This window comes from Megalops cyprinoides, chromosome 24, assembly GCF_013368585.1.
Source record: "Megalops cyprinoides isolate fMegCyp1 chromosome 24, fMegCyp1.pri, whole genome shotgun sequence".
In the NCBI taxonomy this organism is placed as follows: domain Eukaryota; kingdom Metazoa; phylum Chordata; class Actinopteri; order Elopiformes; family Megalopidae; genus Megalops; species Megalops cyprinoides.
Genome location: NC_050606.1, coordinates 21,624,193 through 21,651,737, shown reverse-complemented (window position 1 = coordinate 21,651,737; position 27,545 = coordinate 21,624,193). Strand labels below are relative to the sequence as shown.

General features: G+C 43.3%; 1 protein-coding gene across 1 annotated transcript in view; it reads left to right on the top strand.

The window, feature by feature from the left end:
* LOC118771399 (lethal(3)malignant brain tumor-like protein 4) overlaps nucleotides 1–23,000 on the top strand; it is a 76,953-nt gene extending 53,953 nt beyond the window's left edge. Inside the window, exons 18-20 of the mRNA XM_036519383.1 lie at nucleotides 12,460–12,629; nucleotides 21,041–21,103; nucleotides 22,272–23,000. Of these exons, the coding sequence (XP_036375276.1) occupies nucleotides 12,460–12,629; nucleotides 21,041–21,103; nucleotides 22,272–22,427 (389 nt within the window). The 3' untranslated portion in view covers nucleotides 22,428–23,000. The remainder of the gene's footprint in view (nucleotides 1–12,459; nucleotides 12,630–21,040; nucleotides 21,104–22,271) is intronic.
* The last annotated feature ends 4,545 nt before the right edge of the window (nucleotides 23,001–27,545 follow it).

The following is a 27,545-nucleotide window of genomic DNA, read 5'->3' as shown; positions in this document are numbered from 1 at the left end:
TACTATCCAATACAATGACTATAACTGGCTGTGACAGAATTTGCTCAAACCCAGGGAAAAACACCAAGGGCGTGGAAGGCCTGTGACTTCGCCCCCTCTCTCCATTGACTGCTTCAGGGACTTTGAAATACACATGCTGTCATTTAATCTGGTGATATTACCATAATGCTCAGCTTGCTTCCACCCATGGCCATTTCCTGGAAACAAGGACGTGTCTGTAGGGACTTTGCACTAGATTACATTGTACACAGATTATACATCACCATAAAAATGGGTTTTCTTGGCTTGCTCTAGTTTTGTCAGTTTTAATGTGATGTATGAATCTTTAGCATGTGTTAAATATGCATGAAACAAACTCATGCTGGGAGACCAGGAAGAGATGTTTTGTGTTGTCCATTTGCAAGCCTTGCTAGTGTAACTTCAGTGCTCGCAGGTAGGGATTGTTAGTGTGGTACAGAGTGCAGAATTACCATTAGCAACCACAACATTACCTGTCAAATCACCAGAAGGACATCTATGAGATTTACGGTGGTAAAGTTGAATGAATTCAAGTAATTCATATTAATTTAGTGTTTAATTCCAGTCTAATGTTTGGGCTCTAATGTTGGTGGCTGATACTGAGAAGTGATGTATTTCAGCTGTGTGAGCATCAAGTATCGTCCTCATTATTCAGCTTACTCACCAACACTGTGGATTCTAGCAGCTAAGCCCCTGGGATGCTGTTCATCAAAGAGGCCACTTAAATTAAGTAGAATACACTGCATTATTGACTGGAAAGGGATTCGCTCTCTCGACAAATTAACACATCCCAACACTTTTGAAAAGAAAGTATAAACAGATGTGGCTGACATTATGCTAAGACAAGCAATAGTTGTCTTTGGTCGAGAGTGTGTTAAGAGTAGGGTGTGCACATGGGTACACTGTTAAGCCTGGACAATACCCATGTGTTGGTACTGAGGGCCTAGAAGCTGAGTTTAATGTGAATGTTTTACATGTAGCACATGTAGCACAAGATGAGGCAAACATGAACCTTTACACCTTCTGTCTCCTGTCTCTTCAGAATGTACCTGGGTTCACCCAGCTTGCTTGTGCCCTAATCTAGGCAAACTATTGCATCTACATTACCTGTCTGACAATGCCCTTTTTGGGTGTGCTAATAGCATACAGCTAGTTGTGGTCACAATCCATACTGGAGTCATTGTACTCAGGGATATTTGGTTCATTGGATAAGACTCTGTGTTGCCCTCTTGCCATTTTGCAGAATCCATGTTGTTTTGTGTTGTTTTTGCTGCTTATTTTCAGCACAGTCATTTGTAACACTGTGTTAGGGTGTAATACAAATAGAGTAAATTTATAATTGAAAGAATAATAATAGCAGGAACACAGATGTTAAGCTTGATTTCTAAGCCCTGGCAGAGTTGTAGCCGGACAGCGAGGGGGCATGATTCTGCTCTGAACAAAATCTTTAGTTTCTCTCGCTGTCTAGGACCTTCCAGCCTCCCCCTGTTATCATCAGTGTCTGTTCTGAAGGCGGATCCAACAGAGCCGCTGCGAATCGTGGTATTTTTAGCTTTTGCGTTATTTGTCTTTTAAGTGCACCATTCCCACTGGGGGGCTCCGTGTGCTGGGCCTAGCCAAATGAAGAGTCTGGCTCTCTCAGGCTTTTACGCACGGCCCTGTCCTGGGCTGACCCGGGAGGTTCAGACACACCCCCCCCAATCCCAGAGAACCTGCTGCTTCACTGTCGAGTCCTCGGCACAGAGACACACGTGCTGAGTTTTGGGCTGTCTGCCCCCCAAATGACTGCTCGCTGGGAATTCAGCTCAGTGCTTTTCGGGGGGAGGCAGATCTCTGCAGGAAGCTGCTGAGTGAAGTCCTCCCCCCTTTCTCCATAAATAGCTCCTCTGAACCTGCCTTTAACATTGCTATTTGCTCATTAAATTAGATTGTATTGTATTTTTATTTAAATTAATTCATGTCTTAATTTGTCTTTTATACTGGGTAGGCTGTGATGCCAGCACTGATGATGACTAATGTATTGGGTGATTATTTCAAGTCATACTCTGCCATTGATTGCCAATGCTTTGTAGGATCATTTCTAATTTCTTGAAGATTGTAGTAATTTATTTCTCCCCTCATTTTCCCATCTACACTGTCCCCTGTCATTATGCTCAGCTCGTTTCATGAACAGCTGCCAACAAAACAAGGTTGAACATTGAATGGCATCCAACCCAAAGGAATCTTGATTACCTCTCAAGGAAATCAATAGATTTTCTGAGACCGCTGTTGTTTTAAGAGGGTTTGTTATCATTATCGACACGCATAGCGGACACTATACGTTCCCCGTTTATATTTCCTACGGCAGTTCTGGGAGAGCGCGTTTTGTTCTGAGACGAGTGGTTCACTCCTTGGGGCATTTTCCTGCAATGATCTAGTGTGACAGTTGCCGTGGTTACAGCCTGCCCTCTGACTCCGGCCTGCCGGCGCCTAGGTAGCATGGCATTGGCATATCTGGGCAAGTGCAGCCCACATCCACGGGCACTCACCCACCCCTGCCCAGCTGCATACCTTCCCATCATCCTCTGGGCCATGCCAGGGCGGCACTAACAGGTTAACCACGGCAAGGCCCAGGTCAAGCCACCTGCTGTTACCTTGACATCTGGCCCAAGGACACTTCTGGTCTGACTCAGAGAAGCTCCCAGCAGGCCGTTTCCATTTCATAATGCAGTTCTTCTTGCTATTTATGTGCTAACCAGCCAGCTTCCAGTGCCTCCTACTGTACACCCCTTACATTTCTATAATGTATTCATTCCTCGTCCTTCCAGCTGGGTGCTCACTGAGGCAGTGCATCTGAAGCACTTTGCTGGAGGGTACTCGAACCAGCCACCCCCACCCCCTGCTCTCCAGGCTGCTACAGCAGCGAGGCGGTCAGCAACATGGGGAAGGGTCATTGAACATATTCTGCTTGTGGATGACTCACGAAACAAAACATTGCTGTGAGATCATCAGCCTGTTTTTAGCCTCCGCTTTCATTCCTGCCCAGTTTAAAATGTGTCCATATCCAAAGAGGAGAAGCAGGTGGCTGCAGAATCGCTGGAGTAAAAGCGATTTGTGTTTGTTTTACATGAGGATAATTCGCATCATCCGCAGAGTGCATTTACAGTGCCTACAGAAAATCATCATACCCCTTCGAAATAGTTACTTTATTTGTCGTACAATCTGAAATTAAAACCCATTCCAAAAAAACCTTTTCCAGCTTTATTTACAAATTCTGCCTTACAACATCAAACTAATGAAAGAAGTCAGGGCTCTGACTTGGCCATTCAAGGACATTCACCTTCCTATCCTTAAGCCACTGCATTGTTCTTATTGCGGTATGTTTAGGATCATTGTCGTGTTGGAAGGTGAATGACCTGCCCATCTTCAGCTGTCTAGCAGAGGGACGCAGGTATTCCTCAAGAATTTGGGTGTACTTGGCAGAATACATTTTCCCTTCAATCCCAACCAATTTCCCAGTCCCCACTGAAGAGAAACACCCCCACAACGTAATGTTGCCACCACCATGCTTCACAGTGGGTATGGTGTGTTTTGGGTGGTGTGCTGTGTCTGCTTTTTGCCAAACATAGCGCTTGGAGTTCAGTCCAGAAAGGTCAATTTTGGTCTCATCTGACCATAGCACCTTTTGCCACATGGCATCAGAATCTTCCAGGTGTGTTTTTGTATAAAACAAAGGACACTGAGTTTGGCACTTTTACAGGAAAGGCTTCTTTCTTGCCACCCTGCCATACAGGCCAGCTTTGTATAAAGCTTGTGAGATTGTTGTCACATGCACAGACAGACCAGTCCCAGCCATAAAGCCTTGTTAGTCCTTCAAAGTTGCCTTTAGCCTCTTGGTAGCTTCTCTGATCAATGTTCTCCTGGCTCGGTCATCCAGTTTGGACAGACGGCCTAATGTAGGCAACGTGTTGGTGGTGCCATACACTTTCCACTTCTTAATGATGCTCTGAATGGTACTCAGAAGGATAGATAAAGCCTTCGAAACCTTTTTGTAGCCTTCTCCTAACTTGTGCCTTTCTACGACTTTATCCCGGAGGCCTTTTGAAAGCACTTTCCAACCACGGTGAATTCTTTGCAGTACCATGCACTACTAGTAGTGGAATCTGCTGGTTTTATTCTGAAGTAATCAAAACCACTACAATTGATGTCACGTGGGGCAGTTAGCCTGGTGTTTGATCTGGAAGTTGATTGGTTGCACCTAAGCAAGTTTATAAGGGTATACTGTAAGGGGCTGATCACTTTACCAAACCAGGTATTTCACTAATTAATTTTTAATAATTCTCCAGAATGTTTTAAAATGTTATTTTCACTTTGATGATGATTGTTATGATGTGTACATACAGCTCAAAAAAGTTAGACTTAATTTATTTTTTCTAGGGTATAATGTGACAAAAGGTAAAGATTTTCACAGGGTATGATGACTCTCTATAGGCACTGTATATAGTACTGTGCTGTGGCCTCTGATTCATCATTTACATTATATTACATAACATTACATCAATACGACAGGGTACTACACCATTGAACAAGCCATAGTTATTTTCCATTTTCCGCGAGTAAATAAATATTTACTCAACAAAGAGGAATTTATTGATCATTGATTAGGTCGGGTTGGGCCTTCTGTTTATAACGGAATGATCTAGTTTCACAGCTCCCTCCATTGTCTGTGAATGCCACAGATCCTGTGGCGCTAAACCTTTCGCTGTGTTTCTCAGGGCAGTGGTCAAGTGTCGAAAGACACTGTGGCAGACTGAATTTACAGCAGGGACATCCATCCCTTTGGCCACCATTATTGTTGTTTCAAACCAATTAGCCTGTTTTACAGAGTTACAGTCACACATGTTGTGGGTAGATTACATATATTTGATATATTTGTCAGATAGTTCATTGGTTTTGATTCGGCTGTTGCAGAAGCAAAGAGTGTTCTGATATACTCTGTTGTATGTGTGTATGTACTCTATTGTACCTGAACATTCTTGAAGAGGTGTGTTCTAAAACACAGCATCCACAGCTAGTATTGCAACAAACACAGCACTGAAAGCGCCAGCTAACAACCACACCCTCCTAGACACAGAAGTACAGAGGACGGAAGGAACACACAGGCCAAATATCTAGACAGAATATAGAATATTTCTGATTAGATAGTTGATAGCCCCCAGGCTATTAATACTAGTGATTTTATATGTGGCACCCACTGCTTCTCTGAGTGGAGAGACAATGGTTGTGGGTAATTGCTCTTAGTTGTTACTGTTTAGTAAGATTTTCATTTGGTTGTTTACAATGTAGGTCAAAGCAGAACTAAGTTGTATTATACAGCAAATACAGATTTTAAAAGGTTGATAATTCAGAACAACAAATCTTAGCATACAAGACATATGCATTTTGAAAATAGTCTGCTATATTTCATAAAAACCATGCCTGACTGATAATAGCGTATCTATGAAAAAATTCCAATAACCTGTGGAGTCATATTCCTGTTTTGTGAAGACAAAATCATATAAATCATTATCCATCAGGCTTCTATATCACATTGATGTTTGTCATGTGTCTGTAGAATTTGATTTGCCTTCTTACATTATGTTGCTCTGAAGCTGCAGAGTGTCACAGCGGAAGGGTGTTCTCTGTGTGTCATGGCTCTGTCATTACCTCAGCGTTTGATTCGTATTTAAATGAGGAAATGGGGAAAGTGCTCACGGATGTGGCTCCAGATGGGGGCTGAGCTTTGTGCTGGTGACTCAGACAGTGATGTTTTAAAATCTTCATTTCCCTCCCTGTCCCGCGGGGAGGGGCTTATGCAGATGGGGTGCTGTTGCCGCTTCTGTCACCTCCCCGAGCAAAAAGAAACACATCTGCTATGATTGAGCTCATTTGTGCTGGAATTACAAAAGAGGGCTGTGGGAATTGCTTTCGCCTGCAGAGCCTGGCTCTGGCATGAAGCACAGTTAGGATTCTGGACTCTGCTGTGGAGTGTAGCATGGTTTCTGGACTCTGTTGTGGAGCGTAGTGTGATTTCTGGGCTTTGGTGTGGAGCATAGTGTCAATTCTGGGCTTTGGTGTGGAGCGTAGTGTGATTTCTGGGCTCTGCTGTGGAGGGTAGCGCGGTTTCTGAACTCTGATGTGGTACATAGTGTGGTTTCAGGGCTCTGTTATGGAGCGTAGTCATTTCTGGGCTCTGGTGTGGAGGGTAGTGTGGTTTCTGGGCTCTGATGTGGAGCATAGCATGGTTTCAGAGCTCTGGCGTGGAGATTAGTGTGATTTCTGGGCTCTGGTGTGGAGCGTAGCATGGTTTCTGAGCTTTGGTGTGGAGTGTAGCATGGTTTCTGAGCCCTGACGTGGAGAATAGTGTGGTTTCTGGGCTCTGGTGTGGAGCGTAGCATGGTTTCTGAGCTTTGGTGTGGAGTGTAGCATGGTTTCTGAGCCCTGACGTGGAGAATAGTGTGGTTTCTGGGCTCTGGTGTGGAGCGTAGCATGGTTTCTGAGCTTTGGTGTGGAGTGTAGCATGGTTTCTGAGCCCTGACGTGGAGATTAGTGTGATTTCTGGGCTCTGGTGTGGAGCGTAGCATGGTTTCTGAGCCCTGACGTGGAGAATAGTGTGGTTTCTGGGCTCTGATGTGGAGCATAGCATGGTTTCAGAGCTCTGGCGTGGAGATTAGTGTGATTTCTGGGCTCTGGTGTGGAGTGTAGCATGGTTTCTGAGCCCTGACGTGGAGAATAGTGTGGTTTCTGGGCTCTGGCATGGAGCTGTTCAGTTTCCAGGTGCTTGTTGCAATGACAGACAGGACTCACACAGACCAATTACTCAGATCCCCCTCTCCCCCACTATCAAGAAGCCAGATAAAGCGAACAATGTTTGATCCAATTTCTTTCCATCTCAGTTTGTTCTCAACAGGGAGTCTGCAACACCACGTTATGCATCTATTTTTAGGGTACAATTGGAGTGGTGTTGAAAGACCTTTATAAAATGCTCTGTGATAAATCAGTTATCTGTGTGGAAAAAGTCACTCACTGCTTTCCAGTCCTGCAGTGTCGGGAGTCGTTGTATCTCTGCTTTAGCCTCGGTGCTGTCCGCACACATTTCTCCTGTGCCGTGCAATGCAGCCGCCACCCACGCAGCGCCAACTAAAGCGTGAAACGCCAACAATCGGAAGACAATGGCTACAAAGATGAAGCAATCCCTCTTAATCCAGTTAAATCCAGAGCTCATGGGTAGGCAGGCTTATTCCCTGTGACCTGCTGCTTCCCTGAGCTCCCTGGCTGCGTGCCACCCTGGAGGGCCTCCACTGTGGGAACAGGAAAACTGCACCAGAAGCTAATGTACCCACTGGTTCACTGCAGACCATTGTCATGTCAACAGCAGTTTGTGCATCCTGTGTAAAGACAGCTGTGAGGTCAAGGGTTTTCTTTTTAAAATTTTCCAGGAAATATTTTAAATATATGCCTGTGCTTCTAAGCTGTTTATGTTATTTGCTTAACTGTGTCACTGTTGTCACAATTGTTGGTCACTGACTGTTAGCAAGAATAGGATATTACATATGCATTTTCACAGTTTCACAGTAACAGCTGTCACAAATCTACCATGATGACAAAATCAAGCAGCACAACATTAAGTTTAGCTAAAGGAAATATCACAACATTATCTCATAATAATAATAATGTAACAGAAACTCAAATAATATAGATTTCAGACATTTTGAGTAAAAGGTGGCAAGCAGTTAGCCAAGCAAACGTTAAGTGTTTTGGAAATCTCAAATGTTTGGATAAATAGATCAGTAAATCGGTTGCGACTTAATATTAATTGCGGTTTAATTACAAGTGATAGGATTCAATCAATGAAGTGATGAATGAGAGGAAGTAGGATGAAAGAAGCATTTATTTGTGTGTGTGTGCGTGCGCGTGCGCACTGCTTCTGTAAACCTAACTGTTGCTGTCAGAATGATTAGCCTGTAATGTTTAATAATGGGTTGGTAGTGTGTCAGAAGCAGCAGGGTGAAGCAAAATAGTGATCTAAAAGCAATGTCTGATCACTTGCTTTTCTGCAGCGCCCTGTGAAACTTGTCCCAGTGTGATATTCTATGTGCTTTCTACTCTTAAGACCAGATGTAAGATCAGATTGCCCACCCCCCAGTCTGAACCCCAACTCTTTAGTGTACATTTTGATTCTGGTCCAGGATCAGTGCTAATGGGCAAAAGCGAATTGTGCTTCTCTGAGGCCTGTCTGGTTTGGCTCACCAAGGGGGGTACTCTCCCAGCTCCGGGGCTTTGCGGAAATCGTGCCAGGACTTTTACTGGAAACCTGCAGGGACCACTGTATTTTTAACTAAATCCTTGTCTCACAATAGCATTATGGCTCATCAATAAACAGACCCGGTTACTACGCCATCTGGGAGCCCAGAGATTTTCATCGCTAATTCAGGAATCCGACCTGTTAAAAGAGGAACAGCTCCTTAGGAGTACAGCACACCTTTCAACTAAGCAAACATCAAGTCTGACTCGTTCAGTCGGTCCAGTGCAATCTGTCCTTAACTTCTAGAAGAGTTCATCGAGTTTGTTTTGAGTTATTCGTTCATTTCAGCTCATTATTGTTGGTGACTAAAATGAAAGTGGCGGCAACATTTTTACTCAACATTTAGGAAAAAGCGCATAGAATAGGGATCTAGGATCAGTACTCATTTGTTTTTTCCACTTGTACGTCTTTAAAACGCAGGTATGAGACTACAGGTTGAGTCCAGTCCTACAGCACTGATAATGCAGTTTTCACTGTCTCTTCACTCTAACAGTCCCCCTGGCCCAGCCCCTGCAGCACCCCTGTTTTAGAGTCAGAGATGCTCTCTGCTAGCATTTGAGCGGGTTCCTGGCTGAGTCCCGAGGGGCAGGCAGCGGGGAGCGGGTGATATTTTCCGGCAGGCCATGCCTATCTCTGTAGCATTTCAATGCTACAATCAGCAGTTATTTCATTTGAAGAGGATACAACCGGCTCTTCAGGTCCTAACCCACCTGATTAGAGTGATACTTCCTGCAGTGGATGTGGTTAACTGCACCTTAATACATAATGAAGTGATTGCCATGGTTACTACTCCTTTTGAACTCGTCATACCTCAGTGCAATGTAGATATTGACTGGTTAAGGACTCAGATCTTCTCCAGATAGTCTTGCCCAATGTTTCTGTGTTTTTGAAAAATGTTTGATCTTAGAAAAGCCCACTTCATAATGTATAAAATGCTGCGATCCCACGCTCTCCCTCAGATGACGATGTAATGGATTGTAATTTTTTTTTCCACATTAAGATATTCCAGGTACCTTCGGTCCTTGATAACAGATTCAAGATCAGCTTGCCCCTTCCCCAGTCTTAACCCAGCTATTTTGTGTATGTTTTGAATCTGATCCAGGATCAGATGGGAGTAGTGGGCCGTGATTTTGTTTTCCACATTACAAGCTCTCGCTGCCTCCCTTAAGACCTGACCTAAATGATCAAAGATGACTGATCAAAGCTACTGCATCTCATGTTGATATTAAAGCCCTCTTATTGTTCCGATGCTGTTAGCTCGGGAGGAGGGCACAGCGCTGCTGAATCCAGCCTGACACTTTACAAGAGGAAAACGGCCGCGGTCGATGGCGGAGGGGAGGTGGAGGGGGTGATGGAGCGGTCAGGAGGTTTAGCATGCCGGCCTAAAGCACCGGGGGACAGAGAGGGGCTCTGCAGTTGGGTCTCCAGGCTCTGCCACCGCTACCTCATTACCCATAAATTTCAATTTGTTATTTCAGTTTATTTTCTAGTGTATCTCTCACTGCGTTGATACAAGTAATCAGTTTGAGCCTATTCCTGTACACACCAAGCAGTTTTCTGGAGCCACAGTTACGTAGCTAATGTCAAAATGTAGCTAATGTTGCTATTTGTCAAAATGAATCAACACCCGTCGTCTTGAAAGAGTTGGTCAGTCCAGGCATCGACGTCAAAACAGGCGGAAATGAAGCACCTTCTGGAAATTGACTGTGTTCTGTTGCTTCCCCCCATTTGTGGGAATTGGATGAGGTCATTGTAACCTGGGGCTGTGTCAGCAAAAGAGCACATAGCACAAACAGTTCGGATGTCAAAGGGCAGGTGTCAGATCAGAACTGCTGCTGGCAGGTATTTCAGCCTCAGTTTCAACCTCAGTCTTCTTCTCACCTTTGTGTGGTGGACCACACGACTAAGTGTTTCAGAATTTTATACATTATCCTCAATAACTTATTTTTCACATTTTAGAATTTCTCTGTCTTTGTGAGGATATATGTATGTATTTTGTGATTTGTAAATTGATCAATCAATCATGTAACCTGAGTTGTGGTCACATCTGACTGTACCATGTCTTCATTAACACAACCTCAGTATTGTGAATGAGAGCATGTTTGGCAGCAAAGTACATGGTCAGCATGTTCTTAAGCATCAATGAAGAATCTTAAGCCTCAAAGGTATTTTTACTGGGTGAAGGAGGAGTGGATTTCTGAGGTGTAATTGTAGGATTACCTGAAACTGTATCAATCATCACTTCAAGGGTATTCATACTTATTTCAGGCAGCCATCAAGCACTCTTAACTTTTTGAGTTCTGAAAAAAACCAGACAATACAAATGTCAGACTGTACAAAAAAAAACAGTGAGATCACTTCCCTAAATTTTGCATTGAAAAGCCTGGTCTCGGTCTACTTGTGGGTCTCTAAAGGTCTGGTCTTGTTCTGATTCTGATCTCTAAAGGTCTGGTTTTCTTCTGGCTCTGGGTCTCTGAAGGTCTGGTCTTGGTCTTGCTCTGGGTCTCTGAAAGTCTGGTCTTGGTCTGGCTGTGGGCCTCTATAGATCTGGCCTGGGACTGACTCACGGCATAGAGACATCTTGTCTTGACTTCAGGTCTGGTTTGGGTAGAGGCATTCGTATAGAGGGCACAATCAAAAAGGGGCACCCACTTCAGAAGAGTTTGAGATCTGTTGCAAGTTGTTGAACTGTAAGCAGGATGCAGAACAATAGAGCACAGTGATGAAGTGGGGGACTTACAGAGGTCCTTGCTAACTCCTGATCCCCAGCCAGCAATAGTACTCTATCATGGACCAGGTCACACCTGTTAATCTGACCCAGGATCAGCTGCTCTCCACCCCTGCTGGGAAACTCCCAGGGAAATGCCCCCCTCCACTGGTTCCGCTCCAAACGCTGGCAGGAGATTCATGGCGGTGACCCACAAAACCGCTTGCAGCCGACTCCGAGGGACACCCGGCTCCGAAAGCCTTCCGCGACCCACATCGGGTGTCGCTTTGTCACCTGCCTCATTATCCACCCCTGGGGGATGACCCCGTAACTTCCCCATGAATTGTTGCTCCGATGGAAATGAATCTTTTTCCATTTTTTTGGGGCATCCAGCACCGTCACGCATTAGCTCAGTGGGTCTCATTAATCCTCCCAGCTTTTCACCATATCTGGTCTTCTCAGAGGCCTGGCTGTGGATCATTGTGAAAGGTGTTTGGATCCTGAATCAATCACTGATAAAAGTATGTGATTCTAGTGTGCAGTTATTTCTGCTTTAAACTGATGGATGAATGTCTGACGCTGTATTGTAGGGCATGTTAGGTCCTCACTCATATCGTGCTTGTTACTAATCAGGAAGTGAGAACTTATTATCACCGAAGTCATGAAATAGTTGAAGATGCTGGCAGTAGAGCAGTGAATCTCAAACAAACACCAGTTTAAGTAACACCAGTAGTAAACTATTAGAAATGTCTTTATCACTATCTCTTGCCTGTTCCGTAACCTCAACTTTACAGGTTAACCCTATCATAACTGTACCATTTCCCCATCATTCTATGCATATTCTTTACCTTAGTCCTGAGGGCAGCACTGTGTTTTCTGGGTGTTTGTTCCTCCCACTAGTTTGCAGTTGATTAGTTTAATTGAGATAAATGCATATTTATATGCATTTACCATCTCGATAGTGCAGATGAAAGAAATTTTTAAATGGAGGTGTTTTTGTTATTCGAAGGACACAAGAAAATGGGTTTATTCATGTTAATAAATGCATAAATACTGTAGTAGCTATCTCAGTGAAGCTTAATTATTTCTTCAGTTAATTGGTCATTGGTTCATTGAACAAATACTCTTAATCAAGTCAAATATTGATTAATGTTACTCATTTGTTGGAGTATTGCAGAGAAATAAGTATTTTTACTTGTATCTTGCTGTCACTACAAAACACCCTCTGGCAACCTATTTCCTTCATAATGTAAAAATATCATTTACTTAAGTGATGTCACATCCTCCTTAGGATTGAACCAACAGGTCAATGCTAAGTAAGCAAGATCTCAGCATACACAGGCCTGGTAACCCTGGCTGAGCTGGAAATGTCAGCTGCCTCCATATGACACTGTGTCCTTCTCTCCTGCAGAGGGCAGTGTGGAGAGCTTGGAGCGGGCCCTGCACCAGTCGGTGTTCCTGTCGGCGGTGCCCGCCCAGCCGGGCTGCGACCTGCCTCTGTGCTGGGAACAGCACTGCAAGCTCCTGCCGGGTGTGGCTGGGGTGCAGGCCAGTCGCGTAGCGCACTGGACCGTCGAGGAGGTAAGGAATATGGAGGAGGGGAGTGAGGGAGGGGCGTGGCCACCCGTCAGTCATGTCCATTTTCATCCAATCACATTTGACATTGGATGCCGTGTGGATTTTTGGAAATGAGAATGAGGCTCCATCATGTTGGAAAGGGTTTGCTATTAAGCACACTCAGGGCCACAAACATGAGCAAGTCTTACACAGCAACTCCTTTAGACATCCAGGGAATTTATATATTTATGTGTAATATGAATATAAATTGTATTTATTTAATACTAAATGGGTTGTTACAAGATGCATTAATGTTGAAAGTCTACCACACATGTGACAGTATAATAAAGTGAAATTCTCCATTCATTTTAGCCATAAACATTTTTTAAAACGCACTTTTAAAGTACTTCTAGTGATTTATGGCTTACCATCGATTTCCGGATTATATATTGTGATCCCAACTTGCCACTTATGTTGTTTATTTTAATTGCTTCGAGCTAAATTTTACATAATTAAATTTTTTATCTTATATGCTAGTACAACCACGGGCTAAAAACTACACGTCCCATGAAACCACAGAGCTTTCTCATTCCTGCTCTCCGGCCAATGTGGCTAATCATCGCTATCAGCTATCGCTATAGCAGCTAACTTGCAAGCTTGTCTTTAGCAGTCATCAGTTTTCTCAGAGCCAACGGTTTTCTAAACCGAAGATCACAGAATGCCCGGATGAGATGGTGGTATCTGATTTGTCAGGACGTTCCCCCCGCATTGCTCTATTGGATATGTTGTTCGAAATGTGGATTACAAAACGAACTACAAGTCTTAAATCCTAACATTTTCGGAAAATATTGAAACATTTGATGAGTCCAAATATATCCTCACACAGAACAAGTTAATTCAGGAAACTCCCAGCTCCTGAAATGAATCCAAGCGTGAGTAAAGATGGATAGCCCATTGTAATTTTCCATAGGGAATTTACTTCCGACACCAGCAAAGAACCAGTGATGACGTACCCACCTCGGTACTCTATTGTAATTCATAGGTCAATTATTTACCTCAGTTTTGAGTGTGTGTCAGCCTCTGGATTTGAGATCATTTGATCTCAATGGTCTTAAATATAAGGCTGCTGCTGCGCCTGCGTAGCTGCTGCTCTGTGGGCTGATGCTGTACTGCTTAATGCAGGAAGGGAGAGGCAGTGAAGTATGAGGCCAATTGAGTGTAATGTTTAGCTGTAATAAGGGTCAGGCTCAGGGAGTTACCCAAAGGAGCTGATTTCAGTGCGTCTGTCAGACGAACACACGCTTGTCCATTTCAGGGCAATGAGGAATGGGAATGTGGACGCCAGACAGACGCACCATCCTGTCTGTCTTGGACCCTAATTTATACCCTCTTTACACCTGCTTGTCCACCACACCCATTACAGTTCTTCCAGTAGAAGGATGAGGTGGGAATCTCAGTAGTCTGATCAGTCACTGCTAGTCTCTGCGCTTCTAATGCGTAATTCCTGCTCAGCGGTGTCTTTAAACATGCTGGGCTCTCACATGTGCAGCTGTGCAGACAGCGAGAGGTGGAAGCTGGGCACAGGCAGGTTGTGTGTGACCGTCAGTTCTCCGGCTACGCTCTTTTGGACCTGCATTCGATCGTTACCCCAACAATGGGAACGCCGCAGTGCTCCCTGCGGCACACAAAGGCACGGACGCGTCACAGACACACAGGTATCACACTCAGCTGAAAGTCAAGAGCATCACGTGGCCCCGCTCCACGTTATTTTTCCCACATGTTTCCAGCTGTGATCAATTTAAATGAATGAGCTCCACTGTCCTGGGAGATCTGTTTCATTCTGCAGTTCAATAAATATGATTATAATCTAAATAATCAAATCTACTCATACAGTACCTGTCATACAATGACAGTTACCACACAAGACAAGCAAATAGTAAACAAACAAAACAATAATAATATCTAATTTGATGCAATGAAACAAATTAAATTAAATAAATATTCATCATTTAGGGTTCCCACGCTTGGATTTAAAGATGTCTGTATATTTAATAGTTTAGCATAGCAGTTAACACAGAGCTTTTATCCAGAAGACACTGCTGTTGTATCATGGGTTGGGTTCCTCAGTATCAGCACATACTCAAGTGTGTAAGTGGATAAACATGATTTTGAATGTGTGAGTATTGTAATTTGCCCTGGACCACTCCACATGATTTATGGCTGGAGGCTGCAAACTGTATTTAGTCATTTCTGAGAGGTGGAGCAGTGGGCAGCTGTGAGATGTTACTTCCGTGGACCTAAGAGGCTTGGCTAAGAATTCAGGGACAAAGACTGCTATGCATTATCCATAATACATTATGTAGTGCTTGGTTAACATTTTGTGCACAGCTAAATGGATTGTAGTGCCTTTGCTAAGCAACTACTCTCTCTCACTCTTGCTGTGTTTAGAGTACCTCGTGTGCATTTACAAAAGCATGAATATATATATATATATATATATATATATATATATATAGTGTGTGTGTATTTCTTTTTTTCAAAGAATATAATGAATAAAAATGTGACAACATCTTGGCTCATTACCCTGATCAGCAGGAAAGGCAAGATATTGATGCAGTTGAGGGTAGGAGCTAATATTGATTTGCCAACCACCCTGGTGTTCCACGAAAATGTAAATTGCGCCAGATTTGAAATGCCAACCACCTGAATAATTAAGATAATATTTTTCACATGTTTAATGGGTGACTTTTCGATCGCCTCAGGCCCTGGCGTGCTCTAATATTTAAATAGGCTGGCGTCAAGTGGCTTTTAACAGGGATCTCTGCACTGCCTCTGCAATTAAAGAGGAAGACCAGCTCCATGGAGATCTGCCCGCTCCTGAAACAGCCAATCAGGCGGGCCGGCACGCGAGTCCTCAGTGTCCAATTACTTACTGCCTATGAAGGTGGTCTCGGCTGAGGAAACTGAGGAAGAGGATGCTAGAGGTCAAGGGTTGCAACATGGTCTCCTGAGGAATCGGAATACACATACCAATTGTTCATGCCCTGAAAATTGGTTCACATGTACTGAATCCTGGACAAGGGCCACCAAGGGGCTACTAGGGGTTTAACAATCACAATGACACGAAACAAGAATACACCAGGCTATGGGTCTTGTCTAGGAGGTGGCTTAAGTTGACATGACAAATTTGTTACTGAATATTGCTAGCTAGCCAATCTAACAAGCAAAAGCGAAACAGTAGCTAGCTATGTTAGCTAACTAGCTAGCTAACGAAGTAGGCATAACGCCAGCCATGATCTAAGCCTGATAAACAAGTTTTGCTTTACTGCTGACTAGTTGACAGTAAGTGCAATAAATGGTGTGTGAGTACAGTGCTGATTGCAAAAACAGTTCTGTTTTTCTCATAATAAAATATTCAAAGATAAGGTTTTCTGTAAGTTAGCTACTTACCAGTGCTTTAGCCAGCTGATCAGCAGTTGTATCATTAGCGAATGTTTCGGGAGTGGGAGTAAAATGTACGGCTGTAAGAGAGTTTGGTTGCACTTCTCCTCTTCTCTAAAAGCAAAGATATTTTTAAACCATTAAATGCAGTGGTAAACTGACTCATTATTATTACTTCTTTACTTGTCATTGGTTTTATGAATACGTCCAATAGATATTCAATAAATACATATAATAGACTATCACTGTGACAGGGATGTGGGAAGTGAAAGAAAAGGGGGGGGGGGGGGGGGTTATTATTATTATTTCTAATTTAAAGAGCTATAGGCTGCTGCTCCTCCGGGGGGGTATTTCAGAAAGCAGGTTTAGTAACTAAGTTGAGTTAGTTAACCCGGAGTAGATTGAAATTTGGGATTTTCTGTTCCAAATGCCAAGATCAGATTAATTCTAGGTCAGTTACTGCAGCAATTTATGATCTGAAGCTTATCTGCTCGCTAGCAGGTTTACTTGAACTAACCTGGAGTTACTCATCAGAACATCCGCCGAGCCTGCAGCATTTAGGTTGAAGACAGTTGCCTGACATGGCGTGCCCTTTTCTTGGTGATCCCGTCGACAATGAAGCCCAAATAATTCACAGTGCTTTACGCCGAAAGAGGGTGATTAGACCCCGATTATATGTTTTCAGAGGAGTATCTTTGCTAACTTTTTTCTGCGCAATGAATAATTTATTTGAACAACATTCTCCAGCCTCACATTTGAAATATTAAACATCGTGGATTCACCCTCAGTTCTGAACAAATTTTAAGTCTCAGTTTTGTTGGGAAATTAGAAAATTTGATGTTAATGAACCTCCTCCCTGTCTACCTCACCACAGCCCCTGGCAGAATACTTCCTACATCCCTGAGCTATGAATAGCTGGTATGCAGTGAAAAACACGTACAGTTAACTTCAACCGCTAGGGCTTAATGTTCAGATTTCAGAACACAGAGGCCGATTTCAGTGGTCAGAACATTCGGTCACCTGTCAGCGAATTAGGGTCGTGACCAGGCTAGAGGAAGTCACACACATGTAGCATAGGACACTCCTGAGAGTTTCTGCAGTTCCTTCTCTGGAGTACCACTATTATTACTACAGTATTACCATAAAATCCTCTCCTAGTGTTTATAGAGATACAGCTGCTGCAGTGTTGAATTAGACTGTTATTACTACTGTATTTTGAAGAAGTCCCTCCTAGTCTTCATGGATATACCGCTGCTCCAGCTTGGATTAATACTGTTATTACTTCTGTATTATCAGAACAGTTCCTCATGGTCTTCATAGCTAATACAGCTGTTAGCACATACAAGTTAAAAAGCTTGGAGCTGGCAACAGTTGATGGTGGGATGTACGTGTCTAGCGTTGCCACGTGATTGGTTTGTCTCAATTCCACCTCCCCAATCAGTGCTCTCAAGCACAAGGTGAAAGGTTTATACGACCTGTGCTTACATTTTTCTGGTGAAGGACAGATGTTTGCCAAGCAGAAAGCTTATTACTGTAAGACTATACAAATAACAAGATCAGTAGCGGCAGGGATAGGAGGTGCAGGACAACTTGTAACATTAGATCTACTTTGTCCATGGAGGACTGTGAAGTGGTAAAGCCTAGGTGTATTCTGAAGGTGTTGTTCTTTTTTCAGAGCCAGAAATGGCATGGCTGTTGTGTGATGTTGAGGAGCACATGGGATTGCTTTTGTGTCATTGTAGATGGCTTAGAGAATATGTGAATCCCTTTACAAAAAGCGGCACAGGAGCTAAATATAGCGTGATGTATATACGCTTGTCCTTTATCATTCTTTCGCTCAGTGAGTGGGGGAGGGGGTTATCTCTGCAATAATCCATCATCGCACCCGGGCTGTTTCTGATTACCTGAAGCTCCCGCAGGATAATGAGTGGTGTGCGGAGCGGTTAGCAGCTGCTGCCGAGTTTCAGTGTGTGGGAAAAGTCTGTGGTTTGCCGCATCGGTTGAGGCCCAGGGATAGGCAGGTTCACATGCTCACATCACATGGGAAGGGCACTGGGTCAAGGTTCAAGTCCCAGGTGAGGTTCATGCCTCAGAATACGTTGAATACATTTCACATAACCACACATAGTTACAGGGTTAGTCAATCTGAATGGATGAGTTTGTGTTAGCATATAAACATAAATTGGGTAGCATGTTTACCCAGTGGTCTTGGTTTACCAGTTGTTGTACATGTTCAGAATTCCCAGGGTGTCTTATAATTTCTTTGGCTGTGGCAACCTGACTGCCTGTAAAACCTGAAGATGAGGCAAAATTGACAAATTGTCCGATCTCCTCCATTTTCATAATGGCAATATAAAGCTGCTTTTTTTTTCCCTGTGTAATGTAGCTGTCCTCATTAAAGCCAGGAAGGAAGAAATGAATGACATCCCTGTAGGTGTGGGATGTGGCAGTCAGGAAGATGGCTACAGCGTCAAATGTAAACCACTCGCATTCGTAGAATTTGAAGGTGTCTGCTTCTAAGCTGCGTTTGCGTGTTTGACACAGCGGCAGATCCATCTTTGACAGGGCGGGCCTCTGTACAGGCCTTTGTATAGGGGACAGACGGCTCTTTCTTGGAAGGGACAGACGGCTCTTGCTGTGCATGAGGTTGAGTTTAATATTCTCTCTGACCCAATTACTAGTACTCTCTCTCTCATGCAACAAGCATTATTATATAGGCTGACCACAGATGACATATGCACATGAAAGCAAATAAACATTAACATTAGAGAGAGTAATCATTAGTCTAATACCCACAAGCAGTGTACTTTGGCAGTGGTAAATCACTCCAATAAATATCCAACTATAAATAGATGGTCGGCAAAATTGAGCGTACATAAGCTAAGGGCATCCTCTGAGCAAATAATTAATGTAAAATTGATGCACTGTAATCACAAATTAAAATGGCTCATAATCACTAACAGATGAAGCCAAATGCTGCCAATCCGTCCACGTGCCCTGCTAATGCCACAGTGCCTACTGCCACTGCTAGAGGATTCTATTTTAAAATGAAACGTGGTAAACCAGAAAGAGAGGTCTACAGTGCAACAGTGGTGATGTACAATCTACAGTGCATTAATAGATTTCAGAGGTGCATGAAGTCCAAGGGTCTACACCTTCATGTCTCTGAGGATTCTGCCAGTTACTGTACCTGGGCAGATGAATTAAGCATGTCGCTCCTGGATGAAGAAATGAGTGGCAGTGTTCAAAACCTCTGTCTTTACTCAGAGCATCCTGGTGCTGCTTGGTGCTGACAGTTGGTGTGAAAGGTTGTGCAGTCACGTCAGGGAATTCACCTGTATGATCTGTAGCGTGATATCTCTGAACATATACGCGTTGCTGTAGAAATGGGGAATAAATATGTCGCATCTAAGGCAATGCGCGGGGAGAGGTCTGGCAGACTGGCAACGTGACGGGAATATTAACCTCCTGAGTCTGTGTCTTGAGGAATTAGACTTGTCATATCGCGCCTTTGAGAGAGAGAGCCCACACCTTCCTGATGCTTATGAGGGTGAATGGGGATATGAAGGGGGGAAGCTGTGAGAGTCCTGTCCCCTTCAGTAAGTGTAAGTAGTCCTGTAGGTCATAACCTCCTGCTCATCACCTCAAAGGGAACTCAGCCTTAACCAGCTTTGAGTGAATCTCTGTATTCCTTATTGAACTAGCTGTATTCAGTTGTCAAGGAAATAGGAGCTACTCCAATCTGTGATTGGCTGATCTACTGAAAAAAAGCCCCCAAAATCCAGGCAAAGTCAAACCACAAGATCTGCACAAGTTCTGTTTCAAGGCAAAAGGCAAGACCTACTGGCTTAATGAAGCAATTGCAATACCTCTGCATATATTAATCCACGGCAATAGCACACATTGAAGATACTGTATGTGTAGATCTCACCTGCTAGAGTGGTTGATTTTTAGCTATCTGACACCCTTGTCCACAGCACCCTGCATTGCATCTTCCTTTTCATGCATGTATACAGCCAAATTTTTAGGGGTTCAGGTGAAGTACCTGGCTCACAGGTACAACAGTGATGCCTACCTGGGATTTGAGCCCTGCAGATGTCAGGTTTTAATCCCAGCAAGATCTTAGAGAACCTGCTCCAATCACGTCTGGTTTCTCTTGTCATCCTTCGCTCTCTAAGTGTGAGTAGTCCTGTCTGCAGTCTGTCTCTCCTTCTCTCTCTTCTCTCCCTTTTCCCCCTCTCTAAGCATTCCTCTGTAATTAGCAGCATTTCCCCGTGGCTGGAGAGATGTGATAAAACTCAAATGAGTGACTTATTTAAAATGGGCAGAGCACTCCCAATGTGCAGAGTTCACAGCAGTTAACTGCCCCTCTTTAATCCCCTCTAGACATACCTCTTGACCTCAGAGTTAGGTTATTATGACTGCTCCAGTGGTGTTTATGTTGGCAGAGGCACACTTTGCTGTCGAGTAAATCAACAAACACTATCTATCAGAGTCATTCTGAGGAAGTGTCAAGCACGCTGCCATTTCATCACTTTGATGCTGTGAAGATCACCATGGAGACAGCGTGCCAGAGTTTATTTAAATTCAAACATGGTCAGCACTGCTGAATCCTCCCACAGGAGGCCCGCATTCAGTCTTCCCTTTACGAGCTTAAGTGACTGGAGAGCTGTGTGGCCAGAAACACAGCCCTCTCCCTCTGTCTCTCCGGCTCGCGTCATCCGCTGGGGGAAGCCTGTCCCCCGGGCCCTCAGGACGTGGTTAGGAATGCTCAGTCACACACACAAACATGATACAAATCACAAAACGTATCTATTATCAATTGAGCGCAGATTTGCTTTAATAGTTCCTGTGGTACTAAATCACTTGTGCCAGATAAACAGGTGGCTATGGGGAAAATGACAGGCATAGGTAGGCTGAATGGCTCGTTTTCTTTGTTCTTATGTTTGTGCATGTAATTAAAAGTAGTTAAATGATCCTCACCTTGTCTGCAGGTGGCCAGCTTCATCGAGTCCCTCCCAGGCTGTGAGGATCCGGCCGAGCGCTTCAGAGATGAGGTAAGAGTAGGTCGGGGTGGGGGGGTCGTCGGAAAGCCCTGCCCTACCAAGTTAATGAGTCTAAATGCCCCCTCCCCCTTTTCCGCCGTGCACCCCCTTAATTAAGCTCATCAGGCACACTGTGGCCTGCGCCACCGGCGCATTCTGCGAGTCACCATGGGACCAAGGGGAGCGCACGCTTCAGCACCTCCGAGCCAGTTTAGCGAGCATCAGGAGGAAAGGGGGATTTGTCTGGGCTCAAAGAGAGGTGGAGGAGGAGGCCGCCTGGCACACAGATGATTTAACACACAGCAGGACACCCAGGAGCTTCCCTATGACCAACAGCATACAAACAAGCAATCCCCCCAGAAAAAGACCAGTTTCACTGGCAGCACAGTGACTCTTTGGAATGTGTGGCATTCATAAGGTTTTTAATTAACCTTTTCATTGAAGGCAGGTTCATTATTACATTATGGTTTTATTATTAGTACAGCTAGTGGATTTATAAGTACACAATTAACAGTTAATTACTCCCTATAAAACCGTCATTCAAGCAATATATCAAACCAATTGTTAGAAATCACTAGTCAGTTTTTACGAAAAACCACATCGTGGCTCCGCAATTTAACGCTGAGTAATTTTGCATCAACTGATATGATTGTAACATATCCCATGTATGTTACTGGCAAACTTTATAGACTGATATTGAAAATGTTGACTTATAAACATCTCCATTTTCTTGTATTATGCACCAGCATAGATGATAGAGGTTCACAGGGTAGATTACATTATTGTCAATTAGCAGAAGCTATTATACACTACATTACACGACTACTACTACATTATACGACTTACAGTTTTTACCATTTATACAGTTGGATGTTTGCTGAGGCAATTGTGGGTTAAGTACATTGCCAAAGGGTACAGCATACAGAATCAAGCCAGCAACTTTTTGGTTACTAGCCCTGCTCCTTACCACTATGCTACACTGCCTAGATGAATGAACTGACGGACAGATGGAGTACCTCTTATCAAGGACCCTGCTGGGACTGCACTCCACCCTCTAGTTTCACGCCGAGTTTTTGCGGTCAGCAGTTTGTTTTCTCCGTCCCCATTACAGCGCGCACGTGTGCGGCTGGCCGTGCGCCGGCTGCTCCGAGCCTCACTCCCTTCTCTCGTCTCTCCGCAGCAGATCGACGGGAAGTCCTTCCTGCTGCTGACGCAGAGTGACATTGTGAAGATCATGAGCGTGAAGCTGGGCCCAGCGCTCAAGATCTACAACTCCATCCTGATGTTCAAAAACGCCGAGAAAGACCGGTCGCAAAGCAGCGAGCCCAGCGCATGAGGTCAAAGCCGCTCCCAGCCGCCATGACGCGAGCCGCGCAGCGCGCCTCATCTTTTCAGCGAGACAGCCGCGGGCCGGAGTTCGCACTCACTGCACTGAGGCTTTTCCCTAATCAAGCAAATGTTACCTTCCTTACCGTTACTTATGAATAGAAGATGATGTGTTTGGCCATTACTGAAATTAACTTTAAAAATACTGTGTACTGTAACAAAAAAGTAAATCTTTTATGAATCTGATAGTGAAAGGCCATGGAGCAACCTCAGTGCTGTTAGACTGAACTCCCTCATGGTGATGGTTGCAGTGACTGAAACCTCTTACCAAGGTTTGCCTTTTTAAGCCATACAGGTGCAATGGTATATTCTGTGACTTGGAGGAACCCTTTCACAGTCTTTATAGCTAGAGACCCTGCTCGAATGATCTTCTTATAACGACGAAGACAGCAGACAACAGAATTGGCAATCATCAATCACAAGGCATTGTGCTGTGGTTCTGCCATCAGCTCTGAACTCAAGGTGCTCTCTGTCCAAAGCACAACACGTGAAATACAAACAGATGTTAACTTCTGAAGAAATGTACGGGCTGTGCTACTGATTTTGTAAAGGGCAATGCCCTCAATGTCTTTGTGTTTTCTGATTTAATTTAAGTCTCTTTTGTATAAATGCTATATAATTTCACTGAACTGATTCACTCTTATTTATTGTGACATAGTTGTGAATTTGAAGCATTTTCAGAGTTATGAAATATAATTAATATATAAGATATTGAAATACCAAAATTTCATTTACATTTTAAATTGTGACAGAATTTATTTTATAATACTCCACATGCAAAGAAATTATTTTTAAAACATATGAACAGGTAGAACATAATTCAAACATGACAGCTCTTTGTATTTTTTTTTTTAAGTCGTAGTTCTTTTGTAGCAGATTCTGGATTTGACAAGATAGCCATAAATCATCCACAAAACAAGTAAATAATAACAATCAGGATTTTTTATCATCAACATCAAAAATGTCACACATGTTATGATGCACAATTAAATGTGCAGAAATGGTAGCTGAGCCTTTTTCAGGAAATTGTCTGTTAAATGCCAGATTTTTTTTGTTTTTCTTCCTAGACTGTTCCAAAGCAGCAATTAGAAGTCTTAATCATTTTGTTTTTGTGTTACCATTTGTTACCATTGTTGCTGATTGTTTGTTGTTTATTGAAGTTCAATGTGCTTAATTCAGTGAGTCTTTACACCCCACAAGCATACTGTACAGATATATAAACTACAACTTTTTTTCCAGCTGGTAATTTTGCTTCATACAATATTTCAGTTTGGATTACAATTTAATAAACAAGCATAAGCTGTTCAAATGTGTTTTTGTCATTAAATTCAAATATCCTGTTAATTGTTGGTATCTTTGAAATTCAGCTGAGACATTATGCCCTGAAACATTAAAACATGTTGACCTTTTGCCCCTTCTGAAGTTAATAATTGAATCAAACCGTTTTATTCTGTGTAGTTGGTGCTTTTATTTCTATGCTGTTCTGACTCTGTTCTGCAAGCTTTTCAGATCCATGAAAGGCATTTTATAAAATCAGTGTATTATTATCATTACTGTTTATTTACTAATTATTATTCCACATACTGTTGGATTGCATTCATTCTGCAGTCCTGGCTCCAGTGTCCAGTATGGGAGTTATGCCAGCGGCTCACACATGCAGGATGCCAGACACTGTGCATCATGGGATGTCTCCTAAAGGCGGCAAACTCAAGGTGCAGGCAGAGGTCTCCGTTTTTGGTTGGAACTCCAAGTGTCAACTTCTCGTTGATAAGAAGCTCTCCGAGTCAGAACAGCATTCTGAAATGACACCGGTGGGCGATATTTTACACGGCGCCACCCAGTGACCACTGTGCCTAACTGCAGCATATGCAGTCACAGATTACTCACCAATAGATGTCTTTATCTATGGCAAATTATAGATCTTGTTGTCAATACAGATCCAAAGGCACAAGATTCGGGGCTTTTAGTATTAATTTTCTGTGCATGTGTACAGAAATATTCGCCCCAAAAGCAGTGCTCTGTAAAATTGAAACACAGAAGATTTAGCGGAAGTGCTACTACTCTAGAGGTGTAAGGGTTAGAGAATCAGTGGAACAGTGGCAGGTAATCTATATCAGGACAGCCCAGTATCCAGGAGACCCAGCCATAGTGTCAGGAGATGATTCTTATGGAACCACTGAGGAACTGAGCTTGTGTGACCAGAATATTGTAGGTTTGAATGCCACTCTGGGCACTTCTTTGACATCTAATTGAGCAATGTATTCGACCCACATTGGTTCAATGAATATCCCCTTATATAACTATATTTTATGAAAATAATTTAAATCACAACTGAAATCACAATGGGCTGGCTGAGAATGACTAAGCAAATAAATGCGTAGTATGAAAGTGCAGAATGGTGGAGGATGTAGCCGCAGTGACCGAGGGGAAGGGAGAGGGAAACTAGTTTTAGCATGAGGAAACAGTGTGTTCCAATTGTCTTGTAGCAGGTTGTGAACCCTAGCACAGCTCGCATCAGAGGTGCAGGAGGTTCTCTTAATGAGATACTGCTGCAAACCTTGAAGGAGAGCCCTTAATACCCTCTCTTGAACCTTTTCCTGTCTCCATCAGAGTCACTGGAGTAACAGTTGTATTACTGTCAAACGGCCTCTCTTGGAGACCTGGGTGACTTGCACTGGAAATGCATGAATGATCATGTACCCTCTTAAATACAGCCAACTGCTACTAGAACAAAACAGATTTATATTGCCAGACAGAAGGAAAATTGTGGTTTCATTGACATGGGTTAACGGTAGGAATTCATGTATTTTTGAGAAATATTATAGAAACATGAAATTTGTTGTTTTTCAAATGAGCTGCATCATGGCCATCATATTCTGAATGGCCACGTGATTAGATTGAGAATAACATTTGGCACGCGACCGTGGACCGCAGTGTGGGCCTGCGTTGTGGCATGTGTGAGCAAGAGTAATGGAGCTCCGTTCTCTTTCGTCGTACATTTAAACCTGTTTGTTGTGTCAATTATACACTTTTGCGTGGTCTGGCCATTTAAAAAGCGTGCAATATCAATCTACTGTCTGTTATCTGGCTGACATGTCGATTGTGGGAACTAATCAATTCCATTCATTCAGTTGCAAATACACCCAGTTTTTCTGTTTGTTTATGGCATATTAAATCGAATCTCAGCCGCTCCAGCCAATGTCCTTCGTCTTGCTATACAATTAGACGTATTGTACCTAATTACAGATGACTGCTGAAATACAAATCACATTTTCTGAGGGGCGAAATGTATTGGAACAATATGTTTGAGAGAAAAACGTAAAACAATGGATAACACGAAAAACGCATAATTTGTAATATGTGTCATAACCATATTGTGTACTATAAAGCTAACCGAAGTAACGTGGAAGCGACGTGTTGCGAAATCCTCCACAAAATTCTCTCCAAACGTAAACGTACGTGCCCCACCCCCAGAGGAATATTGTCAAGTCCCACACAGCTGGAGCGTTTATTCTCGGCTTCAGGTCTGGACGCTTTGGATCAGTATTACAGAGTGGGAAACGCGTTGGGAGATGCGTGGTCTGGGAGCGCAGTCTCTGGTAAGGCACGCGCCAAAGCGCTTCGTTATCCGAGCAGCTATTCAGCCGGCGACAAAACGATAAACAGCGAAGATGCAGGGAATACTATACGTTATCAATATGGAATACCATTCTTATAATGTTGCTTAGTGCAAATGATATGGATGTAATGGAAATTGATTCTATTGTGTTGGTTGTCAATAGCTCTACTGAGTTTCCACAGCCTGCCTCGATGAAGGAATAGGAATATTTGAATAAAGGTTTGATTTGTAACTTCTTATAAGGTTGTATGCATTCAAATACGACTAGTATGATCGGTGGAAAGATTGCGGGGGAAAGACTTTTAAGATATTTTTAATATCGGTGCAGTTACAGCGTCGGTAGCGCTGTTACAGAGGTTTCGATCGTTCAAACCTCGTCTTTCTCTCTCGCTTTTGGAAGAACGTGGCTTGCGAACGTGTAAAATGCAACGGGGTTCGTGACTAGGTGTATGCTTAGAGGGAAATTTCTCCCATCCTACAAAAATTTCTGCATGCCGCCGGCTGTGGTATCATAGCAACGACAGGGAGGATTCAGAGTAACAGTGGCAATATGCCCCAACACCCCTGCCTGGTGGCACACAAGTCACCGTCACAAACTCCTTTGACTTGCGCCCCCGGGAGAGTCGCGCGAGCACGCCGAACAAATGGGAAAGGTGACTGTCTGTGCGAGACTCAGGTAGATAGCCAGGAAATGCTGGAGCCGCGGAGGAACTACAGTGTGGCGTGTTCGCTCTTTCTAACGAGCACCCTCGAGTACCTGTCCAAATGGAATTGCACGGAATGCAAAGCAGAGTTTTGCTTTGTTGTGCTAGGTGCCCGCTGTGGACGAAACTTGCCGGCGAACATACGCGTTAAAAAGAAATTCCTCGTTTTCATGCGCTGAGGAGCTTGTCGTTGGTTACTTGGTGAGTTCACGTGTCCGTTCGTATTGGCAGGAAGCAACATACCATACAAAGATGGAACTGAAACAAAAAAGACAATCGGTTTCAGATTGATGGAAATTATCCTGAAATTGAAATGAATCTGAATATCCGTTGTTCTTTCTTTTTTCTTTTTTTTTTTTTGAAAGAATCCCAGGTTCATTTTAAACGTTAGACAATAGGTAAATGTTATATCAGTGCTAAATGAATACTTACCCACACATTTGACATTTGAATTATATATAATGCATGCAGCTACCACGTCTCACATTTATGTATGTAGTCTATACTGAAATATTGCATATTTGTCAATTGTCAAATGTCAGATTCAGAATATTTTGTATTTTCAGTGTTTATAAAGCAGAGCATGACATTACAGGTGCTTGTATCACCTGTATAGTTACTCATCATAAAGAACATTGCTTTCAGATAACTACGTATTCTGCAGGTCTGTGACTAAAGACAGATGCTTCGCAGCTGACGGCAGGAGTGCGGAAATGTTAAGGCACCATAATTGCGCAAATTATTA